General features: G+C 42.8%; 2 protein-coding genes across 2 annotated transcripts; one reads left to right on the top strand and one right to left on the bottom strand.

The window, feature by feature from the left end:
- The first annotated feature begins 58 nt into the window (after positions 1-58).
- Positions 59-3,561, top strand: LOC124660653. The gene is made up of 5 exons (XM_047198482.1): positions 59-474; positions 613-848; positions 929-2,204; positions 2,366-2,601; positions 2,739-3,561. The coding sequence occupies exons 1-5, from the start codon at positions 213-215 to the stop codon at positions 3,393-3,395; spliced, it is 2,667 nt and encodes an 888-aa protein (XP_047054438.1). The 5' UTR covers positions 59-212; the 3' UTR covers positions 3,396-3,561.
- Positions 3,562-4,569: 1,008 nt separating this feature from the next.
- Positions 4,570-10,064, bottom strand: LOC124660654 (proteasome subunit alpha type-2). The gene is made up of 11 exons (XM_047198484.1): positions 9,932-10,064; positions 9,152-9,228; positions 7,872-7,936; positions 7,728-7,774; positions 6,899-6,974; positions 6,566-6,633; positions 5,915-5,984; positions 5,591-5,676; positions 5,313-5,375; positions 5,169-5,234; positions 4,570-4,861 (listed from the first exon to the last, which is right to left on the bottom strand). Exons 1-11 carry the CDS (start codon positions 9,970-9,972, stop codon positions 4,813-4,815), a joined length of 708 nt encoding a protein of 235 aa, XP_047054440.1. The 5' UTR covers positions 9,973-10,064; the 3' UTR covers positions 4,570-4,812.
- Positions 10,065-10,735: the final 671 nt, after the last annotated feature.

The raw sequence follows: 10,735 nt of genomic DNA, 5'->3' as shown, positions 1-10,735 counted from the left end.
AACCATCAGCGACGGACACCCAGCTGGTGATGTTGATCTTCTTGGAGTTCGTGCTCGATTTGATCTCCAACAAGTTGGAGCGGATTAAGGAAATCTGCACTTCCGTCTTGGATTGTGATACAAGAATCTCCGAGTTGATCAACAAGACGCAGTACAACCTGACAAGAATAAAACTGGTGGCCGCAGTCAATCTCCACAACGGCAAAATATCCATGGAGCCTGCCGAGGGGAGCCATGGCACTCCGGCCGCCGTTGAGAAGGGAGAGGAGGGCGCCACTTGCACCGAGACCGCAAAATTGGAGGGGACGGGAGAGGAAAGCGCCACTTGCACTGATGCAACAGAATTGAAGGAACCTGCCCAGGAGATGATGGAGGAGAAGATGCAGACTAACGACTTCTTTAATATCTGCTGTGGCACCTTTCTATCTAAGTTGTCCAATTTATTCAGCAGATCATGGGAAGAAGATGATACGAGTGAGTACTCCCTTTAGGCTGCTTTTCTTCCCTTCATACTACTTCTGCTGCTGCATCTCCAAAGGTTTTACTTTACTTGTACTAGTGACCGATCTAAATCTTATTCTGTTTTCATTCTTGGTCGGTGGCTGGCTGCAGCGTCATTGAGTCCGATGCACTTCACGCACACTCCTACACCGCCGGGTGATGCTGCTTCCGTCGCCACCACCCTGCAGATATTCTCTGTCAAACTCGAAGAGATAAAGGAGGAAGCTCTCGGTTCGAATTGGCCGCTGGATGTGTATGGCACGATTGTTGCCCGTGACTCTGTGGATCGCAATCGCAACGTTCTCTTCCACCGTGCAAGGAATAACTGCCAAATACTCAAGGAAAAGGTTCGCTCAGTTTCTCTTTACTTCCTTTTGCTTGCATCTTAATTTTTTTCTTATAATTGTTGGGATGACAATCAATGCAGGAGGCTAGTTTGCATTTGACTGGCCCGTCTCGTGCAATCGTTGCCATAGACCCTGTCGACTTCGAAATCGAACTGAAAGTAAAGGGCAGCAGCACAAAGTCATCACAAGATAGAGTGCTGATGCGTCAGACCTTCATCTACAGCGGCAGTAGTGAGAGCACTCTGTTGAGCAATACCAACAGCAAAATCATGTTACAGTGTGCCAAGTTAGAAAACACGGTCCAGGCAACTGTAGTGTCTGTCCGTGTTATTAATTGGAGGAAGAGGGCATGGCCTTTTAGACATGGTGGTAAAGTTAGTTGCGTTGCCAAGGGGTCTGTTAAACCTCAAGTTGGAGGAAAAAAGGTTGTACTCCAACATCAACTGACGATGGCTAACAGTTCCCAGGGTTACCTTCATTTGTCCAGGCATGCTGTTTCAGTGGAGTTAAACGGAGAGCTGGGAGTTATCATCAGCTCGCCCAAACACAGTGGCCATATCTTCTTCCCAGCCCAGGAATGCAAATCAAGTCGGGGCATCTGTCATCTTGGCCCCTATGAGGTGGAGGTGACTGTTGCTTGGTCACTGCTTATTCAAGACAAGCGGTGTTTTATCTCGAGGGAGGAATGTGTGGATGATGGTCAGGCGTTCGAGCATACTGCGAAGGTGATCCAGAGGAGGAAGATAACATCGGTGACTCGGTCAGCCACGAAGATCTACTCCTTGCTCGATCTTATCTCCAAGAGTGTCATGAAGCTGAAAACCGAGCCAAAGCTGAGGATTAGCGACTTCAGCATTAGTGAGGTCCAGATGCACTTGAATTACATATACTTCGACGTGTCCAGTTTGCTGCAGATGATGGAGAAAGTGCACAAGGGTTACTCAGCAACTGATAGGCAGGCGCCTAGGACCTACTATAAATACGGCTTGAATGCAATCTTCAATGGGTTGCACCAGCTCTGCACCCAGTTGGATCAGATGGGGCTTCTTAGTTACAAGGGGGAATCCCAATCGTTTTCCGAGTTGTTCAGGGACAACATCACCAAAATCAAATTGGATGAACTAGAGCCACCCGTAATCTCCATGGAGAATGTGGAGGCAGCCAAGGGGAAGGACCAGGTGTCACCGAGCATTTCCTCTTCCACAAACATTAAATTTGAGATAGAGGAAGCCAAGGAGATGGGAGGGGAAGAGGAAGATTGCGATGTGCCTCAGACTGAGCAGGAGTACTTTGAGTACTACCGCCAGGGCTGGGTATACAATTGGTCCATATTTTGTGGCACCTTCACACAGACGAGTGAGTAACCATTCGCTCGCCCTACTTATCTGCTCATTGTTTCCTACTGCATTTGGTATCATTCCTTCATTCCTTAATAAGGGAAGGTATTTACTTTATTACTCCTCGTACCAGCCAAATGAATTCTCTAAACAGTCTTCCTTTTTGATTGGTGGCTGCAGCATCATTGAGTCCGATGCACTTTACACACAGTACACTGGGACACAGCCCACGTGGTGCTTTGGTCGATAACACTCTGCAGATATACTCCATGAAAGTCACAAATATAGAAAATGATTCTGGCTTGAACTGGCCGCTGCGGGTGTACGGCGTAGTTGCTGCACGGGACACAGTGGATCGCAATCGCAACATTCTCTTCTCCCGTCAGAGGAATAACTGCCAAATACTCACTCCACAGGTTTGTATAGTATTTTTTTTCTTCTATTTTCTGTTTCCTGATTAGGAAAAGCATGTAGTTAAGAACACATATCAAGCACTAAACAATAGTCAAGAAGTAGAAATAATGCAAAACTGAATAATCAACGGAAAATGCAGGATCCATTTTTGCACTTGACTGGTCCATCTCGTGCAATTGTGACTGCGGAACCTGCTGACGTGGAAATCGAGCTGAAAGTGAAGGGCACAACAAAGTCTGAAGATAGCGTGTTGGTGAGCCATCTCTGGCACTACAGCAGCAGTTATCAAGGGCTACGCACTCTATATACCCCTCTGGAAGGAAACTATTGCACGTTGGTGTTAAGCGCAGAGCAACTTGGAGCCTCAGTCCAGGCAACCATCGTGGGCATCCGTGTCTGTGTTCCTGAAGGGAAACCAAGTCCTTTTGAGTATGGCGGCCGAGTTGTTTGCTCCTCTCTACCTTGGAGGAAAGGCAAGTTGCCCGACTCTCAACACATTGCTGCTGACCCCTCATTTCGGCAAGTTGTGCTTCAAGATGGATCAATGACTTGTTGTTCAAAGGGTTACCTTAATCTATCAAGGCATGTCGTCTCTGTTAAATTGCGGGGAAAGCTTGAAGTTGTGATTGAAGCCAAATCGCGATGTGGGGCTATGGCTCGGAAGTCAGTAGTATCCATGGATGCCCAGGGGTGCAATATATCTGAGGATGTATGTCGCCTTGGGGACTCTGAGCTGAAGATCACTGTTGCTTGGTCCCATCTTGTTGAGAGCAAGGCGTTGGTCTCGACGCTATGAAAGAAGTTGTATTTTCATTTAGTGTTTCAGTAGCGTATGGATTGATAATATCAAAAATATTTGTGTGTCGTAATATATTATTATGTAGGGATGTAATGTGAAGAACCTCGACTAGTAAACCTCTATTTATGTATATCCCTCTAGCTCTACTTTTTTGTGTTTAGCAGATCAATGTTCTTTTGGTACCAATGCTCCCTGATTCTGGTAATTCTTCTTTCTTGACTTACAGACAAATCGAATGCTGAGTGTTGGGCCTAGAACTCTCCTGCTATGAAAGTAGGTATGCAGGGGGCTATAGGGGAAGGAACCAATATCTACTAGACAGTGGAGTTTTAGTCACACAACTTATCCGCGATTTACTGATTCTGGATAGTGTGTTACGTGTCACATATGGACTAGTGATAAGCGCATGGGTATTTTTGTGGTTATGTTGAAGTTTGCTGAGATGATCCTTTTCGTTCTGTCATTCTGAAACCCTGCAGAGTTCCTGAGGAATGGCGAAAATGGTTGGGACGAAGGTAATGGATTCCGTGTACGAGGTGGGCCTTGTCTTTGGAGCCAGACATCTGCAAGCAGGACCAGTGGAAGGCCAAGGTGGTCAGTCAGACTTATGTGGCAACGATGCTGGCGAGAAGCGATGTCGGAGACGTGGCCTTGGTTGTGGTATTTGGCTCTTCTCCGGCGTGTCCGTAGGTTTGCCTTGGCTTGTTTGTTGGTATGAAGTCGAAGCTGCGGTGGTCCGCTCGGTGATCTTCCGTGGCGCCAGTCTTGCCTGGTTCTACTTTGCAGTTCTTCATTAGAGTCGGAGCTACATTCTTTTGTGGTAGGTGGCTGAGTTCTGCCGCAGCACGGCCTCTATAGGGTAAGGTTGGCATCGCCTAGAGTTTTGGGTTGGCCATGTTGCCTCCTAGGGGAGAAGTGCTTGCATGCTGCCTGGACTTGGCTTTGGTGGCTTGAGTGTGGGGTATCCAATGTGTGCCACTCAGCGTTGCTGTGATGGTTTTCGTCCAGTTTTTATGGTTTTCGTCCAGTTTTTCACTAATTAACTAGGCATTCTTTTTTTAATCAATGGATGAGGCAAATCTTTTGCCTCCGTTTTAAGGAAAAAATATATATTGTCCCATGGGGCTGTTGGAGGAGGTTCTCAGGATAACATATATGCACGGAGCGGCAATATATAAGGAATGCTAGAATTCGAAAAACCACTGACAGTTGCTAATTAACAGCAGCAGACTGTTGATCGTGTCTATTGCTAAAAGGCACCTGTTCGTAAGGGATGCGAGACACCTCTTCCTCATACCCTCTGTCTATATAGTCAACACCATCAATACAAAGATCACACATTTCATTCATTTTGTTTGCTACCAGTCTCGTTTACATCTCGAATCTTCAACAAGCAAATTTGTCAACGGGCAGCTTACTCCACCTCTTCCAAGAAATCCTTGATCTCTGCTGGAGTTAGGACTCTGCATATTGTAAGGAAAGTGTTACTAGTCCAAATGTTGAAAGGAATTTGCCCTCTAACCAAACAGCCTTATTATGACAGTTATAACCGATAAAACAGGAGTAGAAGCGCGAACATATCGAACATATGGTGAAAACAGCAGGCAAAGACTACTTATTACCAACTACATGAACAAAAGAAACAAGAACAAAACAGTTGAGAGTAGTGCAACTTGCAAGCAAAGAAATGGAAATTGTTATGACCATGTTCATTAGGAAGGGATGCAAAAAGATCTCAATGTTGGAAGAGATTGGACTTTGTATACGTACTTGAATTCACGGTCAGCTCGAATAACTCCAATTTCAATGTTGTTGGCAGAGATTTGACCTTCATATCTGCAAGCCCAGAAACAGTCAGTACTCAACAAGCTACCGAATTGGCACCATAAGACGCTACTAGCAAAATGTAGCTACCCTTCTTTTAGAGTCAGAATTGCAGTATGGATGGCATCATCAAGCTCCATATCTTCTGTGTATCTACAAGTAAAAGCTATGTCAGTTAACTCATGACCATGGAGAAAAGGAAAATAAAGAACCTTCGACAACATACATGCTGCCTATATTGATGAATGGATGGAAGGTGATAGAGTAATAGAATGCAATTTATTATGATCATCAGATTTAATAAAAGCAGCACTGAAGCCTTAAAAGTGATAAATACTTGTTGTAATATGGATAGATCCTTTATCTACCTTTTCTCAAGAAACGTCTTTGCATTTGACACATTTTTCCCCATAGCTGATGCTTTCCAGGAGAAGTAAGATCCTGATGGGTCAACCTAAAGAAACAATGAACAATGAGAAATCCAGCATTTTTATTACCTACAGCATAATAATATGAGTATACAATAGGTGAACTTCAGTCAAAAGTACTCCGTAGAAGATAAGTTGTAAACCCAACAATACACATCTAGTGCCTTGTTATTGAGATAAAATTAACATGAGAATAAATCTGAAATAGTGGGAAGGAAAATAGCAAGGTCTCTAACTCTCTATCATGTAGCTCTTTGCACATACCTGATACAGCTGCGGGCCATTGTCATCATACCCAGCAATCAACAGCGAGACACCAAATGGTCTTACACCGCTGCAACAAATAAGGTTATGGGTACAACATGTTACATCATATGTATAAGAAGTAAAATATAGTAGTGGTTTTTAACATGATGGTGTAGGTCTTAATATCTATGCAGTTTGAACTGAAGTTTGTCAGACATATGCAAAATAAATTTAAATGTGTATGACTGTTCAGTTACGTGACTGGTAATTCTAAAACCGCAGTTTCTTGAGCTCACCCATTATCTGAATAACAAATTGGTCGCACACAGTTTACTATGGCCCTATATACTGAGATTATAAATGTGTAATACATTGTTGTGTATCACAATTAAGTGACTATATCAACAGACATCACAGTTACATTACAAATTTGGGTTCTTGTTATCAAAAGCAGGTTATATCAAATGGTATTGTAAAGCTTTTGGATAAAATTACCAAGGTCTTATTTTTCTTGTAGTAATTTAGGTACAGTAAGTGCATGATCGGTTTTAATTTCATAACTCTTTTTTTCAAGAAAACGCAAAGGACCTTTGCGTTTCATTTCATTGAATAGATTTGTTACATTAATTAGTAAGTATATAAAAAAAAGTGTCAACTATAGTAACATACCCAGATTGTGTGAATTCCTGCATAACAGCAGCAGTCTCTCGGACAAGCTGGGTAACAGGGATGGTTTCCTGCATTTAGAAATGAGCAATAATCAAAAAACATGTTTACCAGAGAGATAATGACAAAGCATGGCTACAGGTGTCCTGCAAATTATACAAAGTACTACCTCTGATCCAAATTAGTTGTCACAGGTTCAATAAACCTAGACAGATTTAGGCAATAAATCTATAACAATTAATTTGGATCGGACGGAGTAGCAATTTATCCAATGATGTCTTTATCAAATGTGCAAGTACTTTTTTGGAATTATAAACCAAATAGTCATGAATATACCTTGTACAACCGATAATATTGCTGTGCCTGTTTCCGACTTTTTCTGACAAGAACACGAAAATCCGGACCCATCCCACTGAAACGTGAAAACGATACGTGAGTACACATACATGCAACAAGAGACAAATATAAATTGCAGGACACACCAAATGTCAGTAACGTAGATTCAAAACTGCATTAATAGATCCATGGTGGCAAGCTGGGAGATGCAATAACCAATTTGACGAAAAATGTGGGTATTCCAATTGCTTAGCAATTAGCACAGTCTAGCTGTTGATCTCTAATGTGCACTTCTGTGGTCAAGCAATGCTCTAGGAATAACTCACACCAGTGTGTTGAGCCGTTGACCCACTCCAGATAGTTTGCATGGTAATAACAAACAGAAGTTCAAATTCTATTCCCACCCATTCATCTGGTTGCTTAAAAAGGGTGAATGGTTCATGCTTTCAACGAGATACCATACATTAATTGAGCTATCAATAAGCTAGTTTCCTTGCATATATGAACATATTTTAAAATTTTGCCTTTTTGGGGGCGTCTAGTACAAGGTGAATCGCAGAAATGCAAGAACCTTCAAACAACTTGTTCATTTTATCCTTCTATATGTCCGTACACCAGTACACCAGCAATGAAAGTGAAAATAAAATGTAGCACTAGCACCTAACACAGAAAGACTATCTCAGACATCATTGAAATAAAGAATATTAACCAATACAACATTAAGTTGGGGTAAGGGTAATACAGTAACATAAGTAACTTCGTTAAGAATAGTTGAAATATATCCAAGATAGAAAAATGAATTACAATATTAAGCAACAGTGGAAAATACCTATAGACAACTCCAATATTTGGAGTCAATGACTGAATCTTTTGCACCTAGAAATTAGCAGAAACAAATTCGTTAGTATTTTTTGATATATCAAAAGACGTCAAGCAGAGAAGAAATTTAAATTAAGGGTGATATTGCACTTACAGATGTTTCGTCCACTAAAATAGAAGGCAATTTCTTCTCTGTGGCGATAACTACACCATTGGCAGCTACAAACATGACGCATATATCTCAGAATCAATAAAAATTCATATATCTCAGAACAAACATGACGCATATATCTCAGAAGTGAAAATGCTGTAGATTATGACCATGACCACGTATAGTAGATACAATAGAATAGTGAAAATACTGATAAAATATATGTGGCATACATACTAAGCTAAAATTCATCAATCATTAGTAATTAGTAATTAGTATAATAGAAGAAAGATATGTACTAGTGCTAATGTAGCTATATAAAGAAGGCATGTCAAACATTAAGTTATTTACGTGATATCAAACATCAGTTTCAGAGTCAGTTGTCAATAAAATATCATAGGCAGAAAACTAAGATACTGTTTTTTAACCTTAACAACACAAAACAACTGGTTGGTATGCTGAAAAGAAAGCTACCTGGTGTGCTGGAAGGAAGATAACACATAATGTGCAATTTTGCATTTATCATGAATTTATGATTCCAAGTCCCACAGGGACTCGGTGACCAGACATCACACGGCAACTCTACCAGTAAGCAAAAAGAATTGAGCAACTCCTAGGTCAATATAAATCCAGCTATGCAAAGAAGACGCTCTAACAGTTTCCCTGGAACATCCAAACACAACAAGCGAGGAAGAACTCCAAACTTTGCACTGGACGTGCTCCTACAAACTAAGTTGTTCAGAGATCACCGAATATTTCCGAAAATATGTTATACTCCGTAGCAAATATCAACTTCGAACTCATAAGCGACCATGCCCAGCTGAATACAGTAGGGCATAGTGCTTACGAATTATTTCTTATGTGGTTACCCCCCTTGGCATTGGAACCCTGAATTTATGCAGATTAACGATTTCCATGGCACATTAAGCATAAAGCATCAATATGCAATTGGCAAGACCCACAGCTAGTTGTGTAAATAAATACTACCACGTGATCCTGCGCTGACAAAGATAGAAGATAAAACCAAACTAAAGCAGAGACATTATCAATGGCATAAATCATATGATGTCGAATCCTAAAGTACGAACTTTCACACATGAGAAACAAGAATGGAAACCATCCGTATTGACCTAATGTTATCTGAGATACGTAAAACCCACACATTGCTATCTAAATCAAAACTAGTCTAAAATCGCAAAACTTGGCCTGCAAATCGATGCTGGCAGCGCAAGACCACTAATAGCTGAAAGTACAAGGCAAGTTTACTTCACGGATCATCACACCTTTGATGCCAAGCGAGGTCTGGCCGGATCCGACAGCTGTAAGCGCATGCTCGATCTGCACCAGCTTTCCTGACGGGCTGCAATGAAAAATATGGAAAATGTTAGATCTTTTTCTTTCGAGAATGACAGGGGGATAAAATTGCCACCGTTTGCTATACTAACTCGAAAGTAAGATAGCAGCATCGTGAGAAAGTTGCACTTTTAGTGTGGGTATACAAAGAAGCAACCCAGGCATAGGTGCAAAGCAACCAGAGATAACGGTGAGGCCGAGAATTACTTCCGCAAGTAGTACCCCATCAGGACAGCGGTGAATTTGGCGAATTTGTCTGGATAACGAGAAAGAACAAGTTGGGGAGATGGCAAGCGAATCATGAAGGAAGGGACTCGAGCATGAAACTAGAGGGTAGGCGCGCCCCAGGACGAGAATGTGGTGGATCTCGCTCAGATGGAGAGGGAGCCGGCACACCGAGCCGCCGCTGCCGGCGAGGGGGAGTGGGCGACTCAAATCGGGCGGGGTGGGAACGCAGCACGCCGGCGCCCAGGAGCAGCTCGAGTCCACCGCCGATCTGGAAGAACCAGAGAGGCTAGCGCCATATCTGAACACGGAAGGCGCAGGAAACCGGATGCGCAATCGTCCGGACGGCGGGAGCTGCCGGTGAGAGGCTGATGGGTGATCTCGCTCATGAAAACGGCGCGACTTCGCGGGACGAGCACAGAGATGGCGAGCCGAAGTCTATGGAGGGAAGGGGACAAGACGGATGAGAGAGAGAGAGCACGAACCTGAAGGTGGTGAGGGAGAAGGAGTACTGGCTGTCGCCCATGGCCGTAGCGCGGACAACCTCGTCGGAATCTTCGGGTTGCGACGGGAGATCGGATGGAGCGAGCGAAGCGGGCTGCTGGAGGAAAGAGAAGATGGAGACCGAAGCAGTGTCGAACGCGAAGAGGAAGAGGAAAACGGAGACGAGCGGAGTGTTTCGCAAGAAGATGATTCTGGGCCCAATCCTTTCCAATTACCCAGACGAATTTTTGGGCCTTACGAGAAGCCAGATAGTGGGCCTTTATGTAAACTGGAGGAACTTCTCATAAAAAAGAAGAGAGAATAGCCCATTACACAAAACCGAACTTGCCAAAATGCCATCCTCGTTCTGGTTTTTGATGCCACAGTACCATTATGCACTAACTGAGACAAATATTCATACAAAAAGACTTACATGCCCTTGCCTCTTCACACACGGACAGCAACATTTCAACACCAGATCAAGCGTTGGACGGCAACAATCTTTGCACCATATGACAGCATTCCAGAAGCGCTTCAGAAAATTCACGCATTTGGACAACAACAAATTCACAACATTCAGTAACATTTTCAGAGGCAAATTGACAGCATTACAGGAACACTATATTAACAGTTTGGCAGCACTTTCAATAGTTTCAGTGGCAATATACTAACAACATCAAGGACATAACATCACACAATAGAAGAACATATAGCATGATAATTTCATGTCCCAACGATCGCCAAAAGGATGACACTAGTAGTTCAATATATAACTACACATCAAAAGTAGATCTCATAGCCAACTA

Source organism: Lolium rigidum, chromosome 6 (assembly GCF_022539505.1).
Source record: "Lolium rigidum isolate FL_2022 chromosome 6, APGP_CSIRO_Lrig_0.1, whole genome shotgun sequence".
NCBI classification, from domain to species: domain Eukaryota; kingdom Viridiplantae; phylum Streptophyta; class Magnoliopsida; order Poales; family Poaceae; genus Lolium; species Lolium rigidum.
The sequence above is the reverse complement of the archived record's forward strand: the minus strand, read 5'-3'. Positions and strand labels throughout refer to the sequence as shown.

Bases quoted from the DNA above. Each gene is read 5' to 3' on its own strand.
- LOC124660653 (XM_047198482.1), top strand. From the start codon at position 213: ATGGAGCCTGCCGAGGGGAGCCATGGCACTCCGGCCGCCGTTGAGAAG. The intron at 849-928 runs GTTCGCTCAGTT...CAATCAATGCAG, and splicing joins GCCAAATACTCAAGGAAAAG to GAGGCTAGTTTGCATTTGAC. The intron at 2,205-2,365 runs GTGAGTAACCAT...TGGTGGCTGCAG, and splicing joins TGGCACCTTCACACAGACGA to CATCATTGAGTCCGATGCAC.
- LOC124660654 (XM_047198484.1), bottom strand. From the start codon at position 9,972: ATGGGCGACAGCCAGTACTCCTTCTCCCTCACCACCTTCAG. The intron at 6,975-7,727 runs GTATTTTCCACT...TTCACGTTTCAG, and splicing joins AATATTGGAGTTGTCTATAG to TGGGATGGGTCCGGATTTTC. The intron at 5,677-5,914 runs GTATGTGCAAAG...TTGTTTCTTTAG, and splicing joins ATGGCCCGCAGCTGTATCAG to GTTGACCCATCAGGATCTTA.